This window comes from Xenopus laevis, chromosome 3S (assembly GCF_017654675.1).
Source record: "Xenopus laevis strain J_2021 chromosome 3S, Xenopus_laevis_v10.1, whole genome shotgun sequence".
Lineage (NCBI taxonomy): Eukaryota > Metazoa > Chordata > Amphibia > Anura > Pipidae > Xenopus > Xenopus laevis.
The window spans coordinates 73,264,140-73,280,489 of record NC_054376.1 but is presented as its reverse complement, the minus strand read 5'-3'; the positions used below and the strand labels follow the sequence as shown (position 1 = coordinate 73,280,489).

The 16,350-nt window shown below is 38.7% G+C and overlaps 1 protein-coding gene across 4 annotated transcripts; it reads left to right on the top strand.

Moving 5' to 3' along the window:
• Positions 1–2,820: 2,820 nt before the first annotated feature.
• MGC83206 (uncharacterized protein) lies at positions 2,821–15,799 on the top strand. 4 transcript variants are annotated; one of them, XM_041587606.1, is made up of 6 exons: positions 2,821–2,970; positions 3,307–3,378; positions 7,705–7,817; positions 9,459–9,663; positions 13,064–13,246; positions 14,934–15,796. In XM_041587606.1, exons 2-6 carry the CDS (start codon positions 3,310–3,312, stop codon positions 15,057–15,059), a joined length of 696 nt encoding a protein of 231 aa, XP_041443540.1. In that variant the 5' UTR covers positions 2,821–2,970; positions 3,307–3,309; the 3' UTR covers positions 15,060–15,796.
• The last annotated feature ends 551 nt before the right edge of the window (positions 15,800–16,350 follow it).

Sequence of the window (16,350 nt, the reverse complement as noted above, 5' to 3'; positions counted from 1 at the left end):
AGGTGGCGAAGTGGCAAAGTGGCGAAGTCGAAGTTTTTTAAAGAGACAGTACTTTGATTTTCGAATGGTCGAATATTCGAAGTATTTTCAATTCGAATCGAAGTCGAATTTGGCCTATTCGATGGTCGAATTACCCAAAAATTACTTTGAAATGAGACGTTTTTTAACTTGAAAATTCACTTTGACCTTTGATAAATCTGCCCCTAAGGGGTTATTTACTAAAATTCAAACATTTCTCACTATTTTCTAAAAAACCAGTTCGACCAAACTCCCATCCACATTTGTACTGTAATTATCAATAAATTAAGACGAAAAAGTCTGCTGTGGGAAAAGACTTGCTAAAATGTGGAAAAATTGTGTGTGTAATTTTGGATCATTGCTCGAAAACCACAAAAAACAGACTTTAATAAATAACCCCCTAAGAGATAAATTTATTTTTCTGAAAAACGTTGCTCTTTTAGTATAGAAAAAGCAGGAAAGGTTAGCAGGATTGCCCTTGCTGCCTCCAGTGGCAGTGTGAGTAGTAGCAAAATGTGCACACTGTGTGACTTTCAATTGGAAGACAGATGTTATTATTACATATATGATTTTCTCAGCCAAAAGTATAAAAGAGCTTGGTACTTAAAGGTCAGGGCAGGAAATACTATAATTATTCGATTGGAGAAGCGGTTATGGCGGAGCTCACCTCGGCGTTCAGCGATCCCTTCCTGGTCGCAGCTATCGCGAGACTTCGGGTATTAGCCCCATATACACCAGTCTTCACGCAAATGATTCCTCGCTAGCAGCGCCGGCCATTCAAAGGAGGGAATACCACTGTTTTAATATCAATCCGGCTTTATTATTACACACAGTGTAGAGGTATATTCTCAGTGGGTGCGCTGTATAAACCTACGCGTTTCGTGTCTAAGTTAGACACGAAACGCGTAGGTTTATACAGCGCACCCACTGAGAATATAACTCTACACTTTGTGTAATAATAAAGCCGGATTGATATTAAAACAGTGGTATTCCCTCCGTTGAATGGCCGGCGCTGCTAGCGAGGAATCATTTGCAGGAAATACTATAGTCTAAAAAAAATATTTCCAAAGAAAAATAAGTTTAGGGCTCATACTGATGAGCTCTCAAACCTGTGTTTCCCTGCATTCCGTTTTAAAGGAGAGCTAAACCCCCGTACCAAAAGCCCCCCTAAACTTTCTGGCATTTTCCCCCCTCCCTCGATGTGTATTAGTTAAAAAATCTGACCCTTAAATGCAGAGAAGAGCAGCAGAGCTCCCGTTTACCATCTTTCGACCCTTTGTATTGTTCTCGAGTCTCTTCGCCGATATGAAGCCTGCGCAGTTGGGTCAAATCAGGAATCAGTTTCAACTGTGCATGGACAAGTCATAGTTGAGACCCAAATACAATATGAAGCAACGGAAAATGGTGACCGGGAGCTCCGTTACGCTCAGTGCCGGATTTACATAGCAGGTGGCCATTCGTCGCCCCAATCCCCTCTTTTTTTATTTGCTCAAATTTTCATCATCACGACCGGAGTAATGGGGATTAGTGCATGGGAAATGAAAAAAACAAACGATTGTATATCCTGCACATTGCCAGTGTTTCTGAAACAATGTGGGTGTGGTTGGGCGGGATGCCGCCCCCTAAAATCCTGCCACCCTAAGCGAGGTCCTTGGTGGGCTCTCCACAAATCTGGGCCTGGTTGCGCTTCTCTGCATTTAAGGGTCAGGTTTTTTTTAAAGGTTTTTTTACTAATGCACATCGTGGGGAGGGGGGCAATGTCAGGAAATTTAGGGGGGCTTTTGGTACAGGGGGTTTTAGTTCTCCGTCACAGGGGAGTGCAGGAAGGAACACATCTAACTTATTTAAAGGGGTCGCTAATGACACAGGCGCCAAACACAGAGAGGAATGCAGCATGTTGTGTTCCACCTGCGTTTGATGCTTTCATGTGTCTGTGTCCATACAGGGCCATTTAAAAGAGTTGTGTTTCTTCCTGCGCTCTCCTATGACTGAGTGCTTTAAAACGGAGCACAGATTTGAGTGCTCGACAATCCTGATAAGAATATTTCTGATCAAGCCATTCCTTCCTTACAGACAACCCAAATATACAGAGGTGTTAAAGGGGTGGTTCACCGTTAATTTAACTTTCAGTATGTTACAGAATGACCAGTTCCTAGAAACGTTTCGTCTTTGCCTCTTCTGACTCTTTCCATCTTTCAAATGGGGGTCACTAACCCTGGCAGCCAAAAAAACGATTGTTCTTTGAGGCTACAATGTTATTGTTAAGGTTACATTTAATACTTATTTTACTAAGAATATCTCTTATTTTTATTAAAGTTTTTCATTCAATTCACTGGCTATTCACTAGGGTCATTTGGACCCTCACCACCACTCAGCTGCTACAATTCCAAACTGGAGAGCAGTTGGAAAAAACAAAACACAAATAAATAATGAAGACCAATTGCGAATTGTCTCAGAATAGCACTCTGCAACATTTTAAAAAGTAATTCATAGGTGATCAAGCCCTTTACTGTATATTAGGTAAGGATAAGGGTAGCACTGCAGCATCTTGTTCTCAGCCCATCAAAGTCTGAAAGTGAGCAGACATTCAGTTTCTGTGGCTGACATGCTACGCAGCTTTCTCCCAGACACATTACCTGCACTTTTATCAAATATGTGCTTCCTTCTCAGCCTGATAATTGTATACCTGGGTATATGTGTAGTAATAATTTAGTTGGTCACACCATTTTTGCTGTGACGAGACATTAGCTTGACCACACTCCCCTTCCTCATGCTTAGCGAGGACCCGCCCACTATTAAAAAGCTGTCACCGCTGTCTTGAGGCGGATATCTAGCGCTAAACAACAGGCGGGTGAGGCGACTATCTGAACTGTAATTGGAAGGGAGGACAAAAGAAACATAAGCGTGACGTGAAGAACAGCGGGAAAGTTATCACCTAAAGAAAAGTATTCGGTAATTTTAGGAAAACGAATCGAAAACAGCACAATGTATAGCGTGGTCAGTCAAAGAGAGCGATACAATAAAAGCAATATAAAGGTCCGGGCGGGAAGAGAGCAGGGCAGCAGTAAACCCGGGCAATGAAGGAGGAGTCAGTAGAGTTAATGGAGGTATGAGTTTGACTGGATTAGGTTTGTGCCCTCCCTGGGGCGGAGCCAGCAGTTGCAGGAAATGAGCCGGCTGAATTAGGTAGTGGAGGAGGCTGAGAGACATTGCGTGGCCTGGGCTTAAAGTTGCAGTCGTGTCTTGGCCTATCGTGATCGTCTTTCTCCCGTTTGTGTCTCTTTGCAGAAAATGGTTGGCTGGCAGCTGAACCTCGGCCCGCTGAAGGAGCCCCTGGGATTTATCAAATTATTGGAATGGGTGAGTAGGAACATATGGGAAGTGAAGGGCCAGTTGGCAGTGGGCGGGTAGGTTTGGCCATGTTTACATTGTACGTGTGATACTTTCCCATATTGCGAAGCAGCTCAAGTCGCAGCAACTCCGTTTTGTTGAGAATTGTGCGAGTCTTGAGGCAACGAGCTATGAATAAGAAAGGTTAGAGGCCTCCTCGGCTGACAGGTGACACGCGCTCTTGTGTTGCCTCCCTGAATCACGGGACTGGCTCAGGAAATCATGCGATGTCTCACTTGACCTGCTCGGCTCTCTCTAATCCCCCAGGCTAATGGCAAAGTGACGGAGCTAAGTAAACGCTCTAGCTCTTACCTGTAGTAGGTAGGACTGTACCACTGCCGGCCAAGGGGCTGACAAACTCACGATCATGTACATATAGTGAATTTACTGAGCCCTATTAAAGTTGTTCGTGTGGCGGAGGGGTGCCATAATATATCTTATCCGTGCCCCATGCAGGGTTTTGTAAGCGGGAGTGGCAGAGCTTGTCCGTATCAGACATGGGCGCTGCCGGCTGCTATTTCTTATTTGCCAAGTATGGGTGGAGTACAAATGCTATTGGGGGTCACGAGATGGGACTGTTCTTGAGATAGCAGAGAGCCGTGAGCAACGCTAATTAACCCAGTCCTGTAGGCTGTATGGGGAATTTCACTCGCAGCTTTGTACACCAGCACTAACAGTTTTCATCCCGTGCACTCCGCTGTCTCATTGACACGAGTGAGCTGAATTCCGCCAGAATTATATTAATGTTGCTTTTGTTCCTTCACTCATGATTATCATTTAATAGAAGATATATTGGATCTAGCTGGCAATGAAGAGAAACGGATGCATAGAGAGGAATAGTGAAAATAAACTTGATTAGTTCAGAAACCTTGCAGAATATTTAATTGATTGTATTTAGAAAGTTTCTTATTTCAGTATGGTGAAGCTTATATTACATTTTCAATTTTGCTTTAGTTCCCCTTTAAGGTATTTCTGTAATAAGGCACTTTCATGGGCTGGGATAGATGTAGCATCTCGATGCAATCCACACACAAGTTCTAGTATCTAGTTAAAGTGTCAATCAGGCCCAGACTGGCAATCTATGGGTTCTGGCAAATGCTAGAGGGGCTGCTATAAGGTGCCATAGACATTCAGTATTTAGTGGGCTGGTAGGGGCTGTTTGGGCCTCTGTGTGGGCTGATTGTGCCTCTATGTACCTGAAATGCCAGGGCCTATTTTAATTCTCAATCCGGACCTGGTGTCAATCATAGGAAGAGCTTCTCCCATACAATACTATCATATACATATCCGATTTCAAGTGTTTTTGAACCTGACAGTCCGTGCAAATGTCAGAGAGGCTGGTATAAAGTGCCATAGAAAGTCAGTATTTAGTGGGATGGTGGGGGCTATTTGGGCCTCTGTGTACCTGAAATGCCAGGGCTTATATTAATTCTCAGTCCGGACCTGCCTTTGTGTTCCAATCACAAGATTTTTGAGATGGAAACCACAAGTACAGGCAATGTTAATTGTTTCTCATTTAATATAAAAGACTCCTAAAAAGCAGCAGGTGCTAAACCATTGTTTGTATTATAAAATCTGGTTGCTACTGGGAAAGCCATCTCCTATAGAGTTTATTTTAAATAAATAACTTTTTCCTGTGATATTAGAACAGCGACTTGTACTTGGTCCCTAAATAAGCTGCATAAATTAATCTTTATTAAAAAAAACAAAACACAGACATTCTTCTGTTCATTAAAGATAAATGTATCTGTGGGGTAATTTTGTTGTCTCTCGAGTTATTCCGTTTACTTTATAAAGTAAATGTGTGCACAAGGCAGTTTTGTGAGTATCTATCCCCAAGCAAAATTCATAGGTGGAGATTTTAGACGTTTTGTTATCCTTATGGGTGTGTGGGTTTTTTTTGTTTTTACCCCCTTTGTTATATTTAACAAACAGCAAAATTTTTTTGATTGTTGTGCATTCTCCAAAAGCAAGTCTAAACAAACCCCTAGACTGCAAGAATTAGGCTATTTTCATGGACTAGTTGTGCATTAGGTGCCTGTTAAAGTCAACAATAACTAATATTGTCTATATCAGTACTGTATATATCACATTTCTGCACAGATTTTCTTATTTCTCCGCCAATTTAAATAAAAAGGTCATCTATGAACACTCAATTGAAACAGCATGGTACAGGTATGGGATCTGCTATCCAGAAACCCGTTATTCAGAAAGCTCCAAATTAGGGAAAGACTGTCTCTCGGACACAAAATAATCCAATTTTTAAAAATGATTTCCTTTTTTTCTCTGTAATAATAAAACAGTATGTTGTACTTGATCCAAAAATATAATTAATCATTATTGAAAGCAAAACCAGCCTATTGGGTTTGTTTAAGGTTTACATGATTTTCTACAAGACCTAAGGTATGAAGTTCCTAATTACGGAAAGATCTGTTATCCAGAAAACCCAAGGTCCTGGGCATTCTGGCTAACCGGTCTCCTACCTGTAAAGTGTTTTGCTAAGAAATTACCTGTTTTTAGAGGCGCAGTACAGGGTTTTATGGGTGTGAACCCCACAGGGCTTTCTGTCAGAATTTGAGGTTTACACAATGGAGGGGCCAGTTAATCTCTGTGCTGATACTTTTTAAATCTTACACAAGGAAAGCAGGCAGACAAACTTTCATGTGGATATGGAGAGCCACACAAAGTGGCGTCTCTGCCAGTACTGCTCTAAAACAGTACTGTCCAACTTCTGTGGTACCGAGGGCCAGAATTTTTCTGGCCTACGTGGTGAAGGGCTGATAATGGAATAACGTTGATCACTCTCCCATTTACACCACACCCATGTTAAACCACACCCATGTTATTACAAGAGATGTTAATACAATACCCACATTAATGGTGGAAGCACACCGAAAAGCAAATTTTGCAACCCCAGCACATGATTAAAGGGATACTGTCATGGGAAAACCGTTTTTTTCAAAACGCATCAGTTAATAGTGCTGCTCCAGCAGACTTCTGCACTGAAATCAGTTTCTCAAAAGAACAAACAGATTTTTTTTATATTCAATTTTGAAATCTGACATGGGGCTAGACGTATTGTCAGTTTCCCAGCTGCACCAGTCATGTGACTTGTGCAAGCACTTTAGGATGGAACTACTTTCTGGCAGGCTGTTATTTCTCCTACTTAATGTAACTGAATCAGTCTCAGTGGGACTCAGCTTTTATTATTGAGTGCTGTTCTTGTATCTGAAATAAATATAGTTGGTACCAATTACACTATATTTTGCTTGTGCCACTGCTTCTGTCCCATCTGGAAGCTGATGCAAATGCAAACTTCGTGAAAAATCGTGGACAAAACAGGCTCAAAAACCGCAGATACTTTGCTGCAAGGTTTATTCAACACAACCTGTTTTGAGCAGTATGACTCTAGCCTCGAATCTGGATTGTGAACAATGGAGGGGGTTTACACCTCGAATCTGAGGTGTGAACAATGAATACCCTTTTTTTTCTACACAAAGGTAACAATCACAGCAGCCAGACTTCAATGGAGGGCCGGGGGCCGCCAGTTGGACTGCACTGCTGTAAGGCTAGTCCCACATGTAGTGGATCTCAAATTCCCTCCACCACTATGCAATGTGCCTTGCCTTGGGTGCAGGTAGATGCAGCATATTTCAGCTCTGAAATAAGATTTTGCATCTCATGCCAAAACCCACCGTATCTGCCTGCACCTGAGCAGAGGCAATGTATTTGAGTGCAGGCACATTGCATAGCAGTGGAGCACATCTACTACATGTAGCACTAGCCATAGTTTTTGCAGGTATGGAGCAATTCAGCTTGGGTGTCTACACACAAATGTCTAATTTCTGTGACTTTCCACTATTTTGGTAGTTGGTCACACAGCACAATCCATTGTATGTGTATGTTTTAGAGATCATTGTCAACCACCCTAAAGATTTCTATTAAGCAGATAAATGTACAATTTTTATTTTTTGCACTGGTTTGTTTCCACTGTGTTCCACTAATAAATGAGAATACCTCCCAATGTTTGAATTTTGAAAAGCAGGGTACCCACTAGATCTTTTAACTCCATGCATTTGAAGGGTTGGAGTCAGTTGGGAGGAATATGAATAGGCAATATGTGAATGTGTGTCATCAATATATCATGCAAAGAAAAAAATTCATTTTGCAATTGTTCTGCAGTTAGCATATAGCAATGACTGCCTACTCTGTCACAAGCACAGTTAAAAAATGTTTATTTTGTAATTTCTTAATATTTTATGACCCAAGTTTTAATTGTTTATTTTCTTGTTTTAGTTTGCTGCAATTTTTTCATTTGCCACTTGTGGTGGCTACAGTGGCAAAACTGACATAATTGTGAATTGTGTAGAAAATAAAACGGCTGCTGCTTCATTTATGTATCCATTTAGGTAAGTACAAAATATTCAATGCTGTGAATGTGGCAAAAGTGTTAAATGTTGCATATTGTTCTCCTGTTTTATACTTGTACATGTCATGAAACTACCACCCATCAGAAATGTATACATTGTTATTAATGAAATGGAAAACTGTAATAAGATGAATAAAACGGTGTGCACAAACTTATAGAACTATATATTGCATTTTGAATTTAATAAACATCCTTCAATATATCTTCATATTAAATTTACTGTCATTGATAGACTGACTGTGCTAACTGTATGGTATGTTCCCTTTACATTGCAATGCCTAAATTTGGCCTAACTTTTATTCAAACCATGCTAAGTGTGACACGCACAATGAGCCATATCCACCAGTTAATAAAGTAGGGCATTGTTTTTCAAACAGTGAGGCTCACTTGTTCTAGTAAAGCCTAATTGTGCGTTCATTCAAAAAGGTAATAGTTGATTGGTGAATGAAGAATTCATTTCTTAAAGATATTCAAGATATCTGAATGTTTCTCCTACCGTAAAAAATATCTGTGACTGAGATTCTAAACATGCCAATAACAATACAGAATGCTAAGACTAATGTAAGTCATCTAAAACAATCTAACAGATCTTACAGTTCAAACTGTGTCTCTTTTGCTCACAGTATGCTTTTCGATTTTCCATAATTCTTATCTTGAAACTATAGAAGGGTTTAAACAGTAGCAAATTGGCACTCATCACATGTCTTGCCTTCATTGTTCTCTATGTTTGTAACAGGTGTACAATTATATAAAAATATATCCACGCTGCACCAGAACATTATACTTACCATATTGTTACCATGATCTGTAGATAAATTATTTTAATTTAGTTAAAGGGATACTGTCATGGGGAAAAAAAGTTTTTTCCAAAATGAATCGGTTAATAGTGCTGCTCCAGCAGAATTCTGCACTAAAATCCATTTCTCAAAAGAGCAAACAGATTTTTTTTATATTCAATTTTGAAATCTGACATGGGGCTAGACATATTGTCAATTTCCCAGCTGCCCCAAGTCATGTGACTTGTGCTCTGATAAACTTAAATCACTCTTTACTGCTGTACTGCAAGTTGGAGTGATATCACCCCCTCCCTTTTTCCCCCCAGCTGCCAAACAAAAGAACAATGGGAATGTAACCAGATAACAGCTCCCTAACACAAGATAACAGCTGCCTGGTAGATCTAAGAACAGCACTCTATAGTAAAAACCCATGTCCCATTGAGACACATTCAGTTACATTGAGAAGGAAAAACAGCAGCCTGCCAGAAAGCATTTCTCTCCTAAAGTGCAGGCACAAGTCACGTGACTGGGGGCAGCTGGAAAATTGGCAAAATGTCTAGCCCCATGTCAGATTTTAAAATTGAATATAAAAAAATCTGTTTGCTCTTTTGAGAAATGGATTTCAGTGTAGAATTCTGCTGGAGCAGCACTATTAACTGATTCATTTTGAATTTTTTTTTTCCCATGACAGTATCCCTTTAATGTGTCTGCAGAAGTGCTATTCCACCACTTGAATAGAAGAGGAGGGAGAATTTACTAAAAATTGTCTCTTGCTTATCAAATCTTTCTTTCTTTCTCTTTTCTGACTTATGAATACTGAATTTATGTTTGTTGTTCCCCTTCAGATTAAATGTTCAGACGTTTGAAGGGATACCTGAACATTTCTGTAATCAAACATGGAAAGAATTGCACCTTACTGGGGATTATTCATCCCCAGCCCAGTTCTATGTTGCTATTGGAGTTTTCGCTTTTCTTTACTGCATGGCTGCTCTTGCATTTTATCTAGGTTTAATGCACTTGTATCGGGACTCTCCAAAATTTCCATTATGTGTAAGTATGGAATTAAGGTTTAAATACTCTAATTTAGTAAGTATCTTGCCATGTTAAAAAGATCTTCAATTATAATTATAGGAACTCTACATAGCATTACTTTATGTATAATTGGTCTTGGTGTTTTAACCTTTATAAAGTTGTAATCTACTTAAAGGAGAAGGAAAGCCACTGAAGCAGTTTATTGCCAATAGATTAGCCACAATAGTGCAAGCTATAAGAATATATTTATTCTGCAGAATGCTTTACCATAACTGAGTAAACAGCTCTAGAAGCTCTGTTTGTTTAGGATAGCAGCTGCCATATTAGCTTGGTGTGACATCTCTCCCTGCTCACTTATAGCTCTGGGCTCAGATTACAGCAGGGAGGGGAGGAGGGAGGGAGAGAGAAAGGAGCAAACTGAGCATGCTCAAGCCCTGTTTATGCTGAAAACAGGAAGTCTGATACAGAAGCCCATGTGTACACAATAGAAGGAAAGAAATGTGGTGTTTCTTTTGACAGAGGACTCCGAGCAGCATTACATTGAGGCTTTACTGGTGTATTTAAATAGACCTTTCTGATAAAGCTTACTTTAATTTTAGCCTTTCCTTCTCATTTAATGCTTGGTCTCTCTATTCCTATTTTCTCCCTGGCTTGTATTAATTTAGCAGGATTATTAAGGGGTAGCTTTATCAAAGTGTGAAATTAGAACTCACCACAAAAAAACTCACCCACGTTCTATTCATTCCTATGGGATTTTAAAAAAACATATTTATCATGGTGAACTCCATTGATAAGTACGATTCTAAAAATCCCATAGGAATGAATAAAACATGGTTGAGTTTTTCTGTGGTGAGCGCTAATCTCACATTCTGCTAAATCTTACCTAAATGTATCAGTGTGATGTCAGGCTCACCAGTAGAAACTTAATTGCCTATTTTTGTGACTGCTGAATGGCCACCCATTTACATGGTTAATCATGCTTTCTTAACATGCTGAAGGTTAAAGGGTGTTGTCTCTACAGTGGAACCCCCATTTTACTCTTTTCAGGGGATCAGGAAAAATAGTGTAAAATCAGAAGCAGCTTATTCTCCAAGTACTTAAAGGATATAAGCACAGGAGTCTGTTTTCCTTTTGAATACAATAATTACTGTTTTAAAGACTAGGGTTAAGCATTGCAGCATTAATGTTCACTGGGGGGGAGAGGCAATAAGTGATTTGTGCATGTCTGTATGAGGTGCAAATTAATTGGACCTGACGGTTTACAGACCGAAATGGCAAAATATGTGTCTGGTTAGTATTTAATTATAGTGAAAAACTCAAGGCTTGTACCTTGAGAGATGGTACAAGAGAAGAGATGACAGACCAAGTTAAATGTACCTAAAATTTTAGGTACATTTAACTTGGTCTGTCATCTCTTCAGTCTTCAGTTAGCAGAGTAATTAAATTTTTTTTTGTCCGGGGCAATAGCAGTCCACATGTGTAAAACCATAGATGTAGAATTGGCACTTTTGTATCTGTAAGCCTTTACCAATGCTAGACTCTGTTTGACACCTTTGCATTTTATTTTTAACATTTTGTGTTGTGCAGCCTTGTTGTGGTCCTGATACCTGTATTTATTAGAGGGAGATTGATTAGTCAGAGACCCTGTTTTTATACATTTGCATGACTTATTGCCAAAATATAGACACTAACTCATAGACATTAACTCAGAGCATAGATCTAAAGAATGATTGCAGAATTCCATTACTGTTCTTCCCGGACATAGCTGATGCTGCTGAAAATTTTATGCACTGTGTACCCAAATAAAGCACTTGATTAATATGTATTAATTAAAGCTGTGCTTGAAATAACTGGGAACTATAATGCTCTCCATAGACCCATGTACCTATGGCACAATATAGTTCTTAATCAACTTATACCAATGACATGGCAATGATCCGATACTGAATCACATCTTAAGGCTCCCATACTGGGGAGGAATAACAATGCATAGATCCAGTTGAGGAATATTGGTGTATTGGATCAATTTATGTGAAATTGAATTATAATTACTCTAATGCATGCCTATTGATCTTTTTATTTGCTGCATGGAAAATTATTGGTAAGTAAACAAAATGGCATTATGGAAGATTACATTACATTACTTAATGGGATCTGTTACCACCATTCGAGTTTGATTAAAGGAACAGTTCAGTGTAAAAAGTAAAAACTGGGTAAATAGATATAGTTAGCCAAAAAATGTAATCTATAAAGGTTGGAGTGAGAGGATGTCTAACGTAACAGAACACTACTTCCTGCTTTTCAGCTCTATAACTCTTGAGTTAGTCAGTGACTTTAAGGGGGGGCCACATGGGACATAACTATTCATTGAGTTTGCAATTTATCCTTAGCGTGTAGTTCAGATTCAAACACAAACGTTTATGACTCGTGCCCCCCCTCAAGTCACTGATTGGTCACTGCCTGGCAACCAATCCGTGTAAACCAAGAGAGCTGCAAAGCAGGAAGTAGTGTTCTGATTATTTTGTTAGACATCCAGTCACTCCAGGCTTATACATTACATTTTTGGCTAACTAACTATATTAGAAACATTTCTTTTCTATTTTGCACAGCCTATCTATTTACCCAGTTTTATTTTTATACTGAACAATTCCTTTAACATGCACACATCAAGCAGCTTGGTCTTTATACTGATGGCTATAAAGACTTAGGATGCACTTTGTAGTTAGTCTTCCTCTTATGTCTTTTTTTATTAGGGCCAGGGCACATAGAGTGGGTCATCTGCTTTCCTCTGCCAGCATTTTGTACTCAAAGGAATGCTGTCATCTGCTCCTTCATGTAGCCCAATGGAGAGGCACGGCTTAAGTCTGAATGGAGCTACATCAAGTGGAGTTTGAAGCCTAAACACAAAAGGTTGCATTGTTGTGCCAAAATCTGCTTTGTGTAGCTCTTCATAAGCCAACCCTGTACCTGTCAATGGGACTACAAGATGGAGCAAAGTGGCATTTGGGACCAGAAAAACAGTGAGCTGCAGAAGAAAATCTAATCTTTCTCTGTGCACTGTACTGCCCTGACAAAAACAAAGTTGCTACATAGCACAACTTTTGTCAAACTGAACAAAGTAGCTAAAACATTAGTGGAGCCATTTTGAAGGGGTAGATGACTTTAGGTATATAACCATTTTTTTCTGTTTCTGCTGCAGGCTTTCCTGCCATTTTTTTTGCTAGAGCCTGCTTTGAAAATCTCCTGCTTTTTTTTCTTCTCAGTTTGTATAGTTCTTGACATCCTTTTATATAACCATTATATGCCAAATAAAATCTAGGATTGCATGCCAGCATTCTTTTTTCGTTTTTTACATTTATTGTTAATAGCATGTTTTGAAAATGTGTTCAATTTAAATATGAAATATTTTGTATTCTAGGACTTCTTCATTACTGTTGCCTTTGCTTTAATGTGGCTGGTTAGTTCCTCAGCTTGGGCTAAAGGTTTGACAGATATTAAAATTTCCACCAGCCCTCACAATATTGTGCAAAATCACTGCCCACTAAATTACAAATGTCTGCCTGGACAAGAATCGCCCATGGGAAGTCTGAACATCTCTGTGGTATGTTTGTTTTCAGAACTTTTTATAAATCAAATTTTAAACCTGTAGTGTCACCTAGGTGTATAGTGTTTCCAACCAGTAACCATATTTGAAGATGAGACTTTACTACAAAGCTTAAATGAGAAGTAAACAGCTTATTGGAAAAAAAAACCTACCCCTCCCCCCCAGCATAGCTGTTACCCCAGGCAAATGCCCCTATCTTTTTACTTACCCCCTCGGTGCAGATTCGCAGCATCAGAATTCACGGGTGACTTCTTCGGTCTTCTTCTGGCGCTTCAGCAATTTTCGTGACATGCACAGTTGACAAACCGGAAGACTGCTCCAACTGTGCATGCCCCGATACGGAACTTACTTCTCGATGAAGACCGAAGAGAAGGAAGATGGCTGTTGGGGGCATTTGCCCGGGGAAGCAGCTAGATGGGGGGGGGGGGTGTGTCTATGTAGGGTATTTTTTTTTAAGGGGTTTACTTCTCCTTTAAAGTGTCCACTGCCATTATATATGCTTTCTTGATCTAAAATATGCCACTTGTTAACAGACTAGATTCATGACCTTTGCAGTAGCATGTCTGCCTGTTCTTAAAGATGCAGGGAAACATGACATCTATAAGATTTTTAATATCAATAGTTTATTAGTCATTGATAAGTCAAACAATTACAATGTTTTTCCTTTATGTATGTTGTTTTTTCCAACTCTGTGTGAAATATCAAGTCCTTGTGTATTTACGTGCAATAATCCTATTTTGGGTCTATGATTCGATTCCGGGTTTAAAAAGACTGATAATCTTATAATTTACATTTATTAGAGTTGCCGTTTATGAGTGGTGGGTGTGTTAAAAACATTGGTTCTTGAATAGAAGCACAGTATGATGTGGGTAGCCAATCACAGCTCTGTCTGCATGGAAGAAAATTTCAACTGCAGTTCTCTCTCTGGCTCTTCTTGCTAATTATTAATCTATTGTAACAACCCTGTTTGTTACAAATTAATGTAACTTGCTGAATGATGATGAGTTAGTGATTGACTTACATCCTACAGTGTTGACAGCTCATGGCTCTCCAACCAGCAGGAAGTGGAAAGGGTTGGTTGTACAGGCGTGGGATCTCTTCTCCAGAAACCTACTATGCAGAAAGTTCCAAATTCCTGAAAGGCAATCTTCCAGGGAGTTAATTTTAAGAAAATCTTAAATTAAATAAAATTTTCTCTGTAATATCAAAACAATACCTTGTATTTGATGATGGTTACTAAGCTTTTTAAGTTGATATTGAAATTGTTGGCAAAACTATATTTTTTACGTAACCTTTATGGTGTTCTGATCCAAATTATGGAAAATCCCAGGTACCAACATTCCAGATAGTATATCTTTACTTGTAGTAGAAGGGTTTATGGAGATTTTCATTAAAGCCTGTTTTTTTCTACTGCTTTAAAGTTATATACTTTCTAAATATAAGAGATGTATAATGGAATGTCAAATACTATACTAATGCTATATGTCCTATTAAAACTGCAAGCTAAGTCAAAACCTTCATATATGTTTTAATTTTCCATTTAATAAAAACAGGAAATATAAAATCTGAAGGATGGAGTTCCTTTAAGAAGCATGTCATTATGCTAGCCATAGTTATGTGATAGATGCCAGTATGTCCTAAACCTGTTGGTTTAATTGTATTTTTTCTCCGTCTTCTTGTCTAGGCTTTTGGATTTTTGAATCTGATCCTGTGGGCAGGTAATGCTTGGTTTGTATACAAGGAGACCAGTCTACATTCCCCACCGCAACAACCAAACCCTGAGCAAGACCCTGGAAATGTTTCTCCGTGAAAGTAAAGAAGATGCCAATTTATATTTGATGGCCAACAATCTGGTGTTTTCAATGCTAAGAATTGCATTGTGTTAATACATGTGTGGATACATGGTATTCATGCCAGGATTTCTCTTTCTGAAAAACAGGCCTTACAATGTACTTCAAGCAGGTTTTCCAGTTACAGAACAATGTTTTGTTGTGAAAAGTGATGTACTGCAGTTAATTGGCTTTGAAACACTAAGGTTTTTAAGAGTGCAAACACTGATAAATATTTCTTCAATATATGTTTTTGAAATATGACAATATATAGTAATGTACTAACTGGAGTACCTATTCTGATGTAACTATTAAAAAATTGGGGTTTTCTCTTAAACCAAAATCTTTTGTCGTGTAATACTTAAGTTTAGTATAAAAGCTTACCAGTATACATGCTTTTTTATATCAGTTGTTTTACTTTTTTTTTCTTGTTTTATTGCACAACCCCAAGTTTCTTTTACATGTACTATTTCTTAGAGCACTGTTAAAATTGTCATTGGGAAAAGATGGTGCAGGTATAATGATGTACAAACAATTACAGTCCTGTTGAAGCTTTTGCCATAAGCTTTTGTGTAGAAAAAACTATCTTGTTTCTTTCCCAGTACAGTTTATAGGCCTCCAGTTTCTCTCCATGCTGTTGTATATGGATTATTGTTCTGAACTCGATAAAAATATTCTGTACATGCTGACGCCATATTAAAGATACGTTTGTGTTTCATTTTGGTTTTTTTTCTTAACTGGATATTTAGTTTGATCATTGTAATGTAAAGTAGATTATCTGGACCTAGACTCTTTATAACAAGCAAATCTTGTGAATATTTGGAGCAAATGGGGGAAAAATACATTCAGAAAGCAAAAGGCAGCAGAGCTTTGTTCTAAACAAGGAAGAAACTAAAAAATGAAGGTGAACGGGTTGTAATAGAAAAAAATAAATGCAGGGAGAAAGATGTTCTGATGAATTTTGAGAGTAATTTTAAATTAAAAGGCTTACTTATCTTTTAAGTTCTGATCAATGGTTTTTGGGCACGAGCATTGAGCTGTTCCCCCTAATAGCTTTTTAATCTCACATGAATTTGTTAAAAAAACAATCCAAGGTCTCTGGTTAAGGGACCGGTATAACTATTTAATTGGAGTAAATGCGATACCATAATTGGCACTGAGCTTCTTTGTACCCTTATTCAGAAAAGCTGGCGAAGTGAATGTTTTCCTAAATGTGTGGCATCACGACTCTTAAAAGTGGGTAAGTCAAAGCATATATGGTTGTGGGGCACC